The sequence below is a fragment of the Micromys minutus genome (assembly GCF_963924665.1).
Source record: "Micromys minutus genome assembly, chromosome: 30".
Lineage (NCBI taxonomy): Eukaryota > Metazoa > Chordata > Mammalia > Rodentia > Muridae > Micromys > Micromys minutus.
The window spans coordinates 14,030,765-14,046,899 of NC_137965.1; the positions used below are offsets into that span (position 1 = coordinate 14,030,765).

Sequence of the window (16,135 nt, forward strand, 5' to 3'; positions counted from 1 at the left end):
GAGCCAACCGTCAGATGGAGCTCAGGGAAGCTGGTAGGGGAGCTGGCGAAGGACTGGAGGAGCAGAGGGGAATTGCAGCCTCATTGGAAGAACAACATAGGCTTGTCTGACAACCCAGCTCTCCCAGAGGCTAGACCACCAACCAAGGAGCGTATCTGGAGGGATCCATGGCTCCAGATACATATGTAGCAGAGGGTAGCCTTGCCTGACAGCAATGGGAAGGGAGGTCCTTGGTCCCAGGGAGGCTTGATGCCCCAGCGTAGGGGGACGCTGAAGCAGTGGGGTGGAAGAATATGGGTGGGTAGGGGAGAACTCTCATACAGGCAAACGGGAGGGGGAGGAACAGAGGGGTAACTGGGAAGAGGAATATATCATTTGGGATGTAAATAAAAAAGAAAAACAAACGAACAAAAATCCTCCAAAATACACTTTTCCCTTAAATTACGTTTTGGTCATAGTGTTTTGTTCCAACAACAAAAAAAGTAACCAATACAGTGGCAGAGAATTACTCTGAACTCTTGATCTTCCTGTATCCCCTTGAGTGCTAGAATTACAGATGAAGAATACCACATCTGGATTAGAATGGAATTCCCGTGCAGACAGCTTTTAGAGGGACACTGTCGCCTATACCTGTATGTGAGCCATAAATGAAAATTTAAAGTCTTGATAGCCACGTTAGAATATTTGTGAACAAGTGGACTGGTTTAAAGCTAAAATTCGGCATGTAATCGACATTTATAGCACTTAAGAGTTTGTGTTCAGCCTTTGTACAGTGTCTTGGAAAGTGGCCCATGCATATAAATACATTTTCTGTCTATAATCAACCTCCGCTAGGACAGCCCTACTTCATGGCCTACTACTAGCCATGTGTGGCTGGGGGCCACATGATACACAGCAAGGACTGTGCTGTCCTCTGACCATTCATCGCTTTTGTTTGCCTTCTTTTCTCAGTCTCTCCCCACCCCCCACTCACTAAATGTGATGCTGTTTTGTTGTTCTTCTTCCTGTTTTTCTCAGGATGCTTTAGTTGCCTCATTTCCCCTGTGCACTCAGAGAATTCCTAGTTTTGCACAGGAGAATCCCTACCTAATGTGCATCTGCAGATATGCACCTAGACCCCATGCATCTATTTCTAAACTGTAGGCTCCGGGAGCTCTGTAAATACCTCAAAATAGGAATGGGTGCAACTAATGTCTGCACCTCCCTATTTCAGAACTCTCCCCCTCATCCATGCATGCCATGTGTCATCTTGGCCGAGGACCACCTTCATTTTCCACTTCAATGCCTAACCCAGAGTCACCTCCACCTCTTTCCAATCATCTGGTACGGGAGGGGGAGGGGGAATTCATGATGTATCACCCCATGCAGGTGCTCTTTTCCAAATTCAGGCGTACAGATTCTTATCTATGCTCATACATGACACTCATCTGAGCTCTCTGCAGATAAGCTGAAAATATACATTTGGTCACTTCTCTCCTTTAGTCTTCCAGTGGATGCCTATGTACCTCTTTCTATGGTGAACTGGTCACTTCAGGGCCAGTCCCTTATTCACTTTACCATATTCCATTGTGCCCACTGTAGACTATCCAGCACAATTTTATTCTTGACAAACTTCAGATGACTCACAGCACCAAGGTGGATTACCTGAGGACTCTTCTCCTCTTTCCTCTGCTCACTGCTAAGTTCACCTCACAGACTCATCATTATCCTTCTAGTCCCACACAAAGGTCTCTACCCAGCCCTGGAACAGGTATAATGTCCCTCTGTGCCCATGTGTACATACGGTGCTTATAACTTTCAGGGTAGGTGACTCCAGATATCTGGTACGTCCCTCACATGGATCCCCAACAGGAAGTTTTCTCTCCTACCTGACATGCCAACAGCTGCCCTGAGGTAGAATTCCTTGTCTTCCTCGCCTTCTTCATCTTCTGAGGGCAGAGTTCGAGATGCTGACTCCAGGTCTCGACTGAGGTCATAATCATGGTCCCATTCCAGGGGGATGGAGTCCACGCTGGCTGGGGTATCTCGCCCTGACCGCTCACTCCGGAGGGGCTGAGGAAGGGAGAGGGAGGGGTTGGAAGAAGGCTGTGGGGAGGGTATGCCATCTGCAGAGGGGTCCTGCCACTGTAGGTCTGAAAGAGCCGTGGAGTCTTCGAGATCTAGCTCTCGGTCCGAGAGGTCATGGTCATCTGGTAGCTAAAAGGGAAGTCACAACTCTGTTACTGCAAGAATGGGATCTGCCTCTTACTCCAGACAGGCAAGACCTTCAGCAAATGCCAGCGCATCCTGCTGACCACTTTATCAACAAATACAGAAGAACTTCCCTGATTACTTTCAAAGCACCACATGGATTCATGTGTTTCTGTGTGAGTTTTATCACAGGTAAAGTGAGAATATATTAAAACCTACTCCAAGGAACCATTATAGGAAATTAACTACTATTAAATTAAAAAATAATTTAAATTATATAAATAATGGACCAAGTAGCATGCCTCCAACTCAACCAGCACACAGTGGCACATTATCCTTTTGAGCCTGCATGCCAGACATGAAACATGTTTGTAATCCCAGGAAATTTCCAACTGTCTGGATTCACAACAGCACTCACTGTTGATAAGATAAAACAGTGGGGCAAGTAGGAAAAAAAAATGGAAGGGGGTGACTCATTCAAAAATAATCTCACGAGCTGAGCGACTGCTCGTCTTACTCCATCTCACTTCCTCTCAAAGCCACCTCATCTCCCATAGAAGAATAACGCCACATAACTGACCTGAGTCGTTATACGAATACATGGTCACTCAGCAAATGAACAAAAAAAAACAGCTCTCCCTACACGGTAGTGACTATGAATAAGTCCATTTGAAAGTTGGGGAAACTGAGGCGAGGGAGGCAAGGCAACGTGTCAAAGGTTATGCAGAACAAACACAGACATTCTTCTAGACTCTGAACTGGTGACTGCTACAGTAACTAATTCTGTACGGCTAGTTCTCTGCAGTCAGTGAGAAAGAAACGAGAACCGCTTACGGGCAGGCGGATCAGTTTCTTGTGGTATCTTTCTACCCGTCCAAAGACCTCCTGGCAGTAGCGCCGGAGTTCATCCAGTTCCTCCTCGATGACGGCGGCATCCAAAGGCTCGCTCTTCTCTATCAGCTGCTCGCCCTGTGCGAGGATCTGTTCGATCTTGTTGTGGTTCAGTGAGATCTCCTGTTGGAAAGCCTAAGGGTGCAAACACCAATGTGGATTTTTACACGGCTTAAAAACGATGTCTTGGTAAGGTACGCATTTCTCTCAGTGTCAGAAAGACGACACAGGGGGACACGCGACTTACCGCACACAAAGGTAAGACAAAGAACAGTTCTTTTCTAAAGTAAATTATCAAGGTAAGACAGGAGGGGAGTCGGATATGAAAACATCAGAATAGAGCCTTTAGTAATAAAAATGTACTGCCACAGTGCAGATGGAGAGTGACAGAAATATTAACAACCATCATGACATTAATAGTGGTAAAAATCATGGTGTAATATGAACATTTTTCTTTATTCCACATAATATGCATCCCATGTCACTAAGGGGGAGGGTCACAGATTCTCTTGATTCTTTTGTTGTCTTGGGATGTAAGCGACAAAGCATAAAGGAATGCTGGTCTGAAAAGAGAGGGAGCTGCGAAAGATTATTCTGAAGACTATATCGTTTCAAAATCAGATATCATGGGGGACAAGCTTCAAGTGATAAATGCTCATTCAGTCCAAGAATAAGCCCTGGGAGAGTTTAGATTGTCCACTAATGAGAAAAGACTGCAAAGAAAATGGAGGTTAGCAATGACTGCAAGATTCTTCCAGAATCTAAAAGGAAAAGTTCCAAATGCCAATCGGTAGAAATGTCTCAGTGACGTGTTCAAATACTGATTTGCTTGTGGGATGTACTGAGACAGTTGTGTAGGGAGGGGCGGGGCAAAGCACTGGGTAGAGAATTAGAGTCTATATGATTTTGCAATTTATCCCATCTTAATAAGGTATTGTTGAGGGTAATTTCCTTTGTTTCATCATAAAAACCAAAATGTTTGGGGCACTGTCTTAGATATTACAGTTTCTAGTACCATGACCAAGGTAATTCTCTTCAAACAAAGTCTTTAGCTGGGGGCTTGTTTGTAGTTTTAAGCTGAGACAGTTACCATCACAGCTAGGAGCGTAGTTAACACGCATGGTGCTGGAGGTTATCAGCTATTCTCTGATCTGCAGGTCAAGCGAGAAAGCCTGGGTCTGGTGTAGGCTTTTGAAACCTCAAAGCCCACACCCACAGTGACACACTTTCTCCAACAAGGCCACACCCACTCCAACAAAGCCAGACTTTCTAATCCATCTAGTCCTTTCAAATGTTTTTGCTTCCTGATGAAGTATTCAAATAAATGAGCCTATGGGGGCCAGTCTTATTCAAGGTACCACAGGCATTAAAAGTATTCCTACTACTCACAGACTGAGCAGCTGACAAAAGGGGCATCAGGCATTTGAGCAGGTCCACCCTTGGCACTCAAGAAAGTTTTCTCTAGGAGTTTAGTTTAACTTTTTTTTTCAACTTTCTAAATTATAGCTCTACAAACCTTCCCACTCCCCACCCCCAAAAAAAGTATTCCTAAAAAAAAAAAAGAGAGAGAGAGAGAGAGAGAGAGAGAGAGAGAGAGAGAGAGAGAGAGAGAGACAAGCAAGCAAGCAAAAACAAAACAAAAGAACAAAAAAACAAAACAAAAGCCACAACACTGGAGTATTACAGGAGATGATCAAGATAATTTATACTTAACATGTATGATATCCTGGGTTCGATTCTCAGCACAAGCACATAAACAAACAAACAAACAAACAAAACCACACTATTTTGTTGGTTTTCTGAGACAGGGTCTCATGTATCATAGGCCAATCTCAAACTTGCTATATAGAGAAATACGATCTTAAACTCCTTATCCTCCTGCCTCTAAGTCCCAAGTTCTGGGATTACAGAAGTGTATCACTTTACCATCTATTTTTTAGTTTTGTTCTGCTTTAGTTTGAAGCAGGTTCTCATAATATGGTCCATACTAGACTGGAACTCACTATCCAGTCAAGGCTGACCTCCAGTCTTAGCAATCCTCCTGTCTCACTCTCCAGAGCACTGCAAGGACATACGATTCTCCACATATCCAAGATTATACTGGGGTTAAAATGTCAGAAACTGTCCCAAAAATGATAAAGATTGACACTCCCTTTTTGCACATCTCTTCTATGATGGTCTCTAGCTGGCACTGTGTCTGAATTGTGTAGCGAACGGTAAAGCATGCATTTAAAATTAACTTAGCCTCCAAAAAACATAGACCATGTGGAATAAAATCCCCAAATAGGAACGCAGCATTGTGAGCCAGCAAGATGGCTCAACAGGTAAAGGTGCTTGCCACCAAAGGTGAGGACAGATGGGAACTTTATTCCTGGAACCCACATAATGGAAGGAGAGAACCAACTATAAACTAGTCTCCGGCCTCGGTGTGAACATAGTCGCATATGGACTTCCCTGAGTCCTGCTACACACATACAAAAAATGAAAGTAGTTTTTAAAATGAAAGCAGATAATAGTTGCCCCTTCTTTCCCCCCGGAAATTGGGGCCACCTAAATTCTCTTAGACCTTGGAAATAAGTAATATATTAAACAATGACAACAGAAATTCTTAACACTGACAGCCAAGTTGATACCTTCAAAGTGTTTATGTTGATTGTGGATTAGAGGAAACATTGCCAGGCTTACACCTTTAATCCCAGCACTTGAACTCAGAGCTCCTGAGTTCAAGGCTAGCCTGGTCTACAGAGTGAGTTCCAGGGCAGCCAGGGCTACAAAGAGAAAGATCCTGTCTCAAAAAAATTTTTAAAAAAGGAAAACAAAAACACCTCCCCAAATTACATATGCTTAGTATCTTCTGGTTATTTTCCTGCTCACAAAGAACTAAGTTTTCAAACTCCACACAAAAGGGTCTGCAAATCCTCTCCTCGCAGCATTCTTCCGCACTGACAAGTTGCAGAAGAACTGACTCATTACCTTGAGCTGCTTTATTTTGGCTTGAACGTCACACTCAGAGAAATGTTCAATATTGGTGAGCTGCAGGTCCATCTCTGTGAGCCACACGAGAATGCTGTCCCGCGCAGTCTCAAACTCTTCACGCTGGCTAATGAAATGCTGCAAGGAAGAGGATGATACTAGGAATTAAAATGTCCACAGTCACACACTGATAGTGCCCAGCGAACTGCAACCTTCTGGGAAGTCACTTCCTCACAAGCATGGGGCACCCTAAACTGTCCTCATGTCACCTGCCCCTCCTCTGCCTCCTGCCATCCTAACTCCCACTGTCCCCAAGAACATATCTCACTAGTCAGGACTCTAGTCTGTAAATTAGGAGATGAGGCTTAATGTGAACCTTGAGCCTGCGTAAGATGGAGGTGACACGCTTCTGTAGGTCATCCCATCTCTGGTTGCCTCCGTGGACCATCTGTCTGAGGCTGCAGGCCGAGTCGGTGCGATTCTCTCTAGCCAGGCGCCGGTACTGTTTGTTGATGAGCTCTAGCTGGGTCAGGCTCTCGTGGACCTGCCGCTGGAAAGACTGAAGCCACAGGGAAGTGAATCAGTGTGGGAGATCCTTGCAGGTCCTAACTCAAAGGGTTATTATGTCTCTTGGTTTTTATACTGCATAGTCAGGGGGCACAGAAGTCACCCTATCACAGACCCGGGCGGATCGACTAAGAGCCAGCAAGAAATCACAGAACTGTAAGGAACAATTGTATTTATAAATGAACACATTAAAAAAAAGCAAAATGTACACAACTGTTTTTGTATATTGATATGGACACAAAACATCACGTGTGGAATGTGCATGCATGTAGACATACATAATGTAGTTTTAAACATGATTAATAAATTGTTTAATAAAACTGATTGATAAAACTAAGCCGAGTGTGGTGGCACAAATCTGTAATCCCAGTACTCTGGAGGTTGGAGCATCAGAATCAGAAGTTCAGGGTTATCCTAGGCTACCTAGGGAACTGAAAGCCAGCCTGGGCTGTTGGGGTTTGGTCTGGCACTGCTGTGTATTCAAATACTAAATTCTATACCCCAAGATCTGGCTGCCTCACTCAGTGTGAGTGAATTCCCATGCATGCTGGACCATCAGCATGTGTTCGAATGAAATGCCTCCCAGGATAGACTGATGAAGCAGACATAACTGGAAAGACTCAGACAGCAAGGATTTGGGGAGCAGAGTTGGGGAAGTAGCCAGTTTAGCCATTAGAAAATTAGATTAGGGGATATCCTCCAGTAATTGCTCAAAGCTAAATAAATAAATCCTTAGGATTCTGACTCCATTATCAGGGGAGGGGGCTGGCTAGGTCATATTAATAATTGACAGAGTTTATTAAAATCCATGTTACCCTGGGCTATAAGAATCCCTGCTTTGAAAAACAAAAGAAAACATGAAATAAGTAATAACCGGGAAACACATTTTCCAATCTAAGAAACCACAAGAGCATATACATCTGTTTAGGTGTTAGACTGAAGTGTTCTCATGATGTATGTGTCCATACTGAGAGGGTGATATATAAAATGTCACTGTGCATTTGTAGAATATGCAATTTCTTCAAAACGCAGACATCACCTCAATCCTGGTGTCCATTAGGGACGAAACTAAAACCATCTTTTGCAGAAGTGCCTCTAATGTAAGCTGTTAACCCTGCTTTTAAGAAAATCAGTTTAGTATAAAACACAAGTAACTTTCCATTAAAAAAAAAAAAAAGACACAGCAGTTTAAAGAAGGTCCTTTCTTCTCTGCTGATGAATTGGTCAGCTTTCATAAGAGATGCCAGAGTTGTTATCCTGGCACAGAGCATAGATGTTCTGCTCTCGAGGATGTGGCATGGAGCTGGAATTGTGCAGAGGCTAGAACTCTCTACTCTCCCTGCTGCAGGGCCCAGCACTAACCAACCACACACATAAAACACAGCTTCATTCTAAATGCATGCGCCATGTTTGGTGGCTGACTTTTTGCCCAGCTCCCAACCCAAATGTTAGAAATGGTTCACTGTGTTGACTTTATGTGCACCTCACACTTCTGCACGGTTTGGCTCTTTTCAATTTTCACAGGACGGCACCCCTGTCCTAGAAATGATTTGTCTTCTGGGAGCTGCTTTCAGAGCACCCATCCCCACAGGGTATCTTCAGTTCTAAAGAAATTAGGAGGTGCTAAAGGAGGCTCAACTTTGCTTGTTACAGTACATCAGAACACAGATCTGTCCACTCAGGTGACAGTAGGGCACGCAGGGCCGGCCTCCTAGAGTACCCAATGTCTTTCCAAACATTTGTTCGATTTAATCAATGATCCTTAAGCAGAATTTTGTTTCTGTGACATTTTCTGTCTGCAAGAAAATTAAGTGTAAGGATAATGATACTTGGTTTAAAAAAAAAAATCAATGATTTCAGTGCTGGCCATCTGAGTCCAAAATAGCGTCAAGAATGATCCTATATAATCTGCTTTGTGCTATAAGCCAATTAGGACAGGTTTTAACCTTTACAAAGCAGAGCGCTACAAGACACAGGGCGAGGTCACTTCCTCCAGCACCGGAGTGACCTGGATTCTCTGGCATTTTATGATGGCTTTTTGCTAGAGAAAACTTTTTTTTTGGAGAGAGTGTGTGTGTGATGAATGATTGTCTTCAGACACACCAGAAGATGGCATCAAATTCCATTACATATGGCTGTGAGCCACCATGTGGTTGCTGGGATTTGAACTCAGGACCTCTGGAAGAGTCGTCAGTGCTCTTAACCACTGAGCCATCTCTCCAGCCCCTTAGAGAAAGCTTTTTACAGAGGCATTTTCTCTCTCTGGATTTAGTAGTGATCTTGCTTAATAGTTCAGAATCGCTTTTACTTATTCACATACCACCAAACACTACTACACTCAGAGAGTTCTCCATCAAAGATTCAGATCTGTTAAGTCAGACAAGAATGAGAAGAAATTTCATTATGTTTTCCCCCAATAGCTCAAGGCTTGGTTCACTGATCAGTGGAGAAAATTGAGTCCTTTATGAATTTAGACAAAATGTTAGTTTCATTTATAAATGTTTTGAGGAGGGGTAAGGACAAATTACCAATGGGGCAAAAGTAAGGGCTATCTAGAACATGTCAGGATCATTTACAGGGAGTACACAGACACACACGTGTGTGTAGAATGGTTTGCTCTATCTACAACAACGTCTATGTGTCTATGAGTTCAGGTTGTCACAGAGTCACAGCGTAGACTTGAACCTGTGATAGGGTGATTTAATGATCCCTTCCCCAAATGGAATTACCCATTGCTATTTTCATCTCTTGGTAATTGAAACGTCTCCATGACTCAAGAACAGTACTGGTCTCTTCTGCTCTATTAGAAGGCCACACGGATAATGTTTTGGCTAATTCTGGGGCCAGCCATATGTTATAATGATCAACATCACTCCTATGTATTTGATTATTTAATTCTTTGAGCTAGCATACAGGGTACATTACTGTACATAATGTGCTCTGCTCTCCTTGTCCCCCCTGCCCATCTCTACTGTGCCCAGCCTTCCTCTCTTCCTGACTCTTGCTGGTCTTCCCACAATGCATACCTAGACACACTCTAGCTAGGTTGAAAGAACTGAGAGAATATATTTAAAGGTAAGTTCTCATATTATAGAAATAACCATATTTTAATCTTAGAGGACATAGATGAAGAATTCTGAAATAGGAATAATGCCGTGGAGCTTAGGGAGAATTATGAGCCTTGTTTCCCAAGAGAATTCCTTTCCTTTCCTCTCTCTTCTTTCTTTGCTGTTTTTCCTTATCCAGACAAGATATTACTCTGTAGCCCAGGCTAGCCTTCCATTTGAGATCCTCCTGACCTGACCTCCTGAGTGCTGGGATTATGAGAAGCTGTTAACACTTTTATTTATTACTATCTTACTTGTAATTCTGATAATTTTCCATTAAAATCGTCACAGTTCTTTGTCTGCTCATGAGGAATGCTACCTTTGGCTACAGGCCATTCCCTGGCTACTTGAGCAGATAACATGTGCCACATTGGTTCATGCTCTTGCTCTGTGGCATCAGCTACCAACTGGCCAGTGTCACGACACAGTGAGCAGCTGGATATTTGGCAGCCTGAGTCACCTCAAACTTCTTCAGCTCCTCCTTGGCAACTGTATAGAGCACCCCAGAGGAACTGGGGAATGCAGCCGTCCTTTCTGAAATTGCCAGCCAGTCTTCGAAACGAGAATAGTCATCCAGAAACTTCTGCCACAGGCGCCAGGTCTCTTCGATTCTGAAGTGGGAGATGGAAGAATACACCCCCCGCTGTTAAAATGGTTCATGTTCAAAAACTCTGTCTGATGCCCTCAATGGGATTAAGGGTACATGAACAAGCAACTGCTGTGCAGAACAGTAACAGCTTTGACCGAGAGCCCCCCAGGGAAAGAGAGAGACAACTGTGGGAGCTGAAAGAAAACAGCTGTTGGTGTCAAGAGATGCCCTGCAGCTTTGAATTTGGGGTTGGTCAAACTGGATGTTAAAACACAGGACACAAGCAGCCCTGGTGCCAGCATGGACAGTTAGAAACCCTACATATAGACACTGTGTTCGGGCCAGTGCACCCTTAAACAAAAGTGAAGGTGCAGATTTTCCTTTAAGGCCAACATCAGACTCAGAGTGATAAGAGTTAACCTGGACAGGCAGACATGGAGCTTTTAGGACTGAACCAAAGGTCAGCACACTTTTGGGTTTTAGGTCCCTGAGGTTCAAGCCATTGAGACTTTGCCAGTGGCATTTTCAAAGGGCTTAAAGGTGTTTACTATTTACCAGATGTAGTGCAGAAAGCAATAGGTCTCATTGTAATGTTCATCTTTGTGCATGGGTAACTCCAGGCTTTTTATTTGCTCCCCCATGGCCCTCTCACATGCTGCTGTCCCCCTTCTCTCCCAAATACTTCCTCTCCTGTTCCCCCTCCCCCATTCTTCCTCCATCCTCCCCCTACACCCCTTCTCCATCCCTTCTAGAGTTCTTTCTTTTCTCTTAGTAGTACCCTTGTGACTTTTCTCTCCTATGTCTAAACGTGCATGCTATCTATACATTTAAGTCTAGATGTATATGTGTTATCTGTACATTTAAATCCAAATTTCTAAATCCAGACCCAGAGACAACATGAAATATGTATCTCTTTTGAGCATGGATTATTTCCTTTGATAGCATGAAGAATAGAATTTAATTTAAAAAGTTGCCTATCTGTGAGAACAAACTCAATAAAGTTATACTTATTTTTGCAAGGGAAGATTTTAATCTTTCTGTGTAATATTTAAGCTATTGGTTCCAATATAAACTGTCTTGTTACCTCTATGCCTAGTTATATTTGCAATTATATGTAGGTAGGGGTAAATTTGGGGAAGTCAAGGCTATCTTTGGACTTTGTAACCAATGAAAAACAGCGACCAGTGGATACAGTGAACGGAAAGATGGACGGAGCTTTGTTGGTTGGGGGTTTTGTCTGTTTGTGTGTTTTGCTGTTGTGCTGGTTCTGTCTGTAACTTCCCATCCCAGCTCACTTGAGTCTCCTCTCCATGGACATTGCACAGATGTTCCTCCAGCGCCGGTCCAGGTTGCGAGTGGCCTGCTGGATGGAGTCGCACTCGGCGTCGGTGGAGCAGGCATCACAGTCATGGAGCAGGACCTCACACAGGTTAAGGACCGAGGCGACGCCTGTGCTGTGTTTCTCGATGTCTCTCTGAAGCTCCTGCGGGGGATCAAAGTGTACTTTATTGTAAAGTCTGTGTCTGTGGATGAGGGAACTCCAGCCATGCTCACGCTGATACGTCATACTGGACGGTAGTTCACTTTCCCATTACCTACACTGGGAGGTCCACAGATGCCTGAAACTTTAGCTCGAAGAGACCCAATGCTTCCTTCTGACCTCTGTCCATATCTGTAGACAAACACACGCGCACACCCACACAAACTACACTCAAAGTAGAACTGTCTTTAGTAATGAGTGATAAAAATGAATCTTGGGTTGGGTTATGGGGCCTGCTCAATAGAAAGTGCCTGTCACACCACCGTGATAACCTCATTTGAAGGCATGGAAAGCCAGATATTACAGGTAGCGTGAACCTACAATGCCGGAGGTAAGACAAGGTGGGAGGCGGAAACAGGGAGAGCATCTCCAGAAGCCTGTGGCCTGCTAACATGATGTATATCGTAGTAAGCAACAAGAGGCCCTGTGTCAAACAAGGTAGGAAATGACAACTAACCCTCCATATGTATATTATGGAACAAATATGCCTGAGTGTACACACACACACACACACACACACACAAAGGAGGAGTCCAGGGAGACAAAAAAGAGGGAGAGAGAGAGAAAGAGAGAGAGGGAATGAATCTTTTCCCTGGGCCTCACTGATACATCACACTCATTGGATCAGTGTATATGCACCTATGAGCAGCTCCCACCTCAGAATTGATATTTTAAACTTCACAGATCTACAAGTGCACAGGAAAACATCGAGAGGTACTGTGGCTTAAGAAACAATGCTCCCTTTCATAAATGAGATCATCACTACTTTCCTTGGAGCACAATTTTAAGTGTAGGACAGAAATAGAAAGTTTTTTTTTGATCAAAAGCAGGAAACTGGATTTTATCCAACCCCAACATATGAACTCATGTTAAATGCATAGAATGTGAATCAAAACTATCCATTATTCTCCCCTTGGGCTTTACTATATGGTTCTAGAATGTTCTTCAAAGACCCACATGTCAAAGGCTTGATCACCCACCTTCGATAGTATGAGGAGACAGCAGGACCTCTAGTAGACAGGGTCTTGGTGAAGAAGTTACATCCCTGGGGGCCTATCCTTGTAAAGGATTTGAGATCCCATCTTGAGCATCTTTTAGCGTCTTTTGAGCATCTTGGCAACAAAGAGCCCACAGTTCTGTACTCACTTTCTAGCTCAAGGCCATAGTGCTTCCAAAGTCCCACAGCAACAGAGTCATCTGATTATAGACTGAGATCCCCAAAACCTTCAGGCAAAATAAAGCCTGCCTTCCTGGAAGTTGGCAACCATAGATGCTTTTCCACAGTGATGGAAAGATGGCTAGTATAAGCTTTAGGAGTTCATCTTGCTCCAATTATTCTGCTGTTAAAATGGGAGCTGTAGGGTCCTCTGCATCCCTAGTACCCTTCCTACTCTAGGATATTTTTTCTTGGTTTTCCTTAACAAATCTCTTCTTTCTCTTGGGAGTGGGGGGAAGAACTTCATTGGTTACATTTCCAAACCCTTTGTCCAACTTGTTGTGGGCTCTTAACATATATTCCTTATTTTTAAAAAGTAATTTGTAAATTTTCCCAGAATTCTTATTGCTCTCATAATTCCACATTGACTTGGCTGCCCGCAAGTTCCTAGAACTTTGTTTGTTTGCTTCTTTATTTTGCCCTCCCTCCTTCCCTCTCTCTCCCTCTCTTTCTATCTCTCTCTCCCTCCCTCCCTTCCTTTCTCCCTTCCTTATTTATTTAAGACAGAGTCCTGCTGACTCAGAACTCACTTGAACTCACAGAGCTCTACCTGCTTCTCTCTCCTTGTCTTACTAAAGGCACAGACACAGCATTTTATCAGTAACATTGCAAGTCTTTTCCTCCTAAGCTGAACACTATTTTTTTCCTATCACCCTGCTCGTTTGTGCAGGCAGCCTTCTTATCATTAACTCCCTGGAAACGCATAGATCAGAGGTAAATTTGTGTATATGAAGCGAGAGAGAGTCTGCAACCACACACCACCAAACAACATTCTCAGCCTTGGTGTGGCCATGGGCTATTGTTTCCTGGTCCTGGAGCATGCTGGGAGAGAGATCAGATGCCCTATTTTGATTCAGTATTAAGTTTCATCCATATTCTGTTTATCTGTTATGACAATGCCTGGTGTGAAAGGTCTGTGCTGGTTTTCTGTGTTTCCAAAGTTCCTGGGCATTTATATCAGATATTTATGATCTGAAACTGTGTACTGTCCATTCATGATTTTTTTATTAACACTTTAATTAATTAATAAGCAATGGCCCTCTCAGTGCAATCATCAAAATGTCAAACACAACTCGCAGAGGACACTAATCTTATGAAAACGAAAACTATCTCAGCAAAACAGTTTTAAAGCGATGATCATTTTAGTATAAAACCTCACACCAAGAGTCAGTTCATTCTTGAATGACATGGTCAAAGATCAACAGACTAAATATTAAACCCCATATCTACGGCTGCACTTAAACATCTGTTCTAACTAGTACACAGTGTTGTAAAAATGAACTATGTTCATCTAATGCAGAGATGTAGAGCCCAGCCCTAACCAATACATCTACACAGCATCAGTAAGGACTGTCACCTCATTGATTCCTTCCAAAAAAATGAAGTGTGTTAATTATCTTATAGGATTTACAAAGTATTTTTGTTTTTGATTTTTTTTAAGGCAAACAACCTGATTACCATGGTATAAAAATTCTCAGTGACAATAAAGTCATACCCTAACACAGTCAGGGATGGCAACCAAAGTCTGATACTCTTACTAAAACTCAGCAAGGTATAGCGGAAATAAAAGTCCCTCTCTGCTCTCTTTCTCGGGCACATCCTCCTTTTCTTTGCATTCTATGTCAGCAGGTTGTGCTACCCAACTGTAACCATGGAGGTGTATGACATAACCATGTGCTGTCTGAAGATCACACAGTCCTCCTCACAGGATAGAACTGATTAGGATCTAAAAGTCCTCGAGCTGCATCATAGTCTTTCTCTGAACAACCTACAGAAAGTCTGGGATTCTAAGTCTACATTGGGAGAAAGAAGCAATCGGCTGATGGCTTGGCTACCATAACCCCTTTGCTATGTTAGATTGCTTCCTGGAAAACCAATGACATGTGTACGGCACAGATGTCTTTCAAGAGTCAATTCTGCAGTGATACAAAACCTATTTGTCCCCAAGTCTTTCCTACTCAACACTTCCCCATCGTAAGTTGACCTAACTTCCTTTTGATCTTCAATCCAAGGTCAATGTCTTGTGTCCCCCCCCCCCACCCCCAGTTATCCTGGCCAAGAGAACACGGGCTGCACAGCATAGCAATCTCTTTCCCGTCCTACCTGCTGCTCACTCAGCTTTCTCTGTATTTCTTCGGAGTTACAAGAATCGTAGACTATGGGCTTGGCCAGCTCTGACTCCATGTGGGCCAGCCAAGTCTTCAGGTTGCCCATGTTCTTATCCAGCTGCTGAACAGCTACCAGGGTCTCCTTTAGCTTCTTCACCCTGCAGGCAGAGATCGGGTGAGACGGTGAAAAGCATTGGTCAAGTTACCCTCGTGTGCAGAAGTGAATGCTGTGCCTAAAACCACATTGCCCCGGTCTGTCCTGGCTCAGTTCCTTATTGGCAGTGTGACTCTGCTTGTGTGGGTCTTGTTTCCTCATTATAGAAAATGGGACCTTAGAGATCACACAAGGATCGATCATGTTTAAATAAGTAGGTTAACGGAGAGCTCGGTGAAGGAGAACATTCAGCAGCTATTCAGAACTATTACACCCAATGTAATATTACAGTAACCTCACCACCTTCAGAGAACTTGGTTCCACAAATAATACAATTTACACCTCAGGAAGAAACAGTCTGGCAGGGTACCTCCCAGAAACATACAGAAATGCACTTCTAATGTCTACAAGTGAGGGGGGAGATTATACCATTGACTAAATTGGTAGGTATAGAATGGAAGCTATGGATGGGTATTGGTTAAGAAGAAAGGAATTTTTTTAGATTTCTTTTTTTTTTTTCCTGTAATTTTATTGGCTAGTTTACTTATCTACATTTCAAATGTTATCCCACTTCCCGTTTCCCCTCCAAAACCCCCTATCCCATCTTCCCCTCGCTGCCCTAGCATTCAGGTGGTGGAAAGATGGCTCAGTCAGTCATGTGACCTGAATTCTGATCCTCAGCACAGAAAAGGTTAACCTGTGCCTGTAAATTCCAGTGTTACAGAGAGGTTTCTGCCCCTCCTCCACACACATGCATATGTACATATAACAGAATGTTTTTTTTAAGAAGGTGGAAGACC

General features: G+C 43.3%; 1 protein-coding gene across 9 annotated transcripts in view; it reads right to left on the reverse strand.

Moving 5' to 3' along the window:
* SYNE1 (spectrin repeat containing nuclear envelope protein 1) overlaps positions 1-16,135 on the reverse strand; it is a gene marked incomplete at its 5' end in the record, with an annotated part of 433,140 nt that overhangs the window by 24,682 nt on the left and 392,323 nt on the right. For all 9 annotated transcript variants that reach the window (XM_080941779.1, XM_080941780.1, XM_080941776.1 and 6 more), the window contains 7 exons: positions 1,869-2,196; positions 3,025-3,216; positions 6,055-6,192; positions 6,431-6,613; positions 10,189-10,339; positions 11,613-11,800; positions 15,177-15,339. In XM_080941779.1, the coding sequence (XP_080797905.1) occupies positions 1,869-2,196; positions 3,025-3,216; positions 6,055-6,192; positions 6,431-6,613; positions 10,189-10,339; positions 11,613-11,800; positions 15,177-15,339 (1,343 nt within the window). The remainder of the gene's footprint in view (positions 1-1,868; positions 2,197-3,024; positions 3,217-6,054; positions 6,193-6,430; positions 6,614-10,188; positions 10,340-11,612; positions 11,801-15,176; positions 15,340-16,135) is intronic.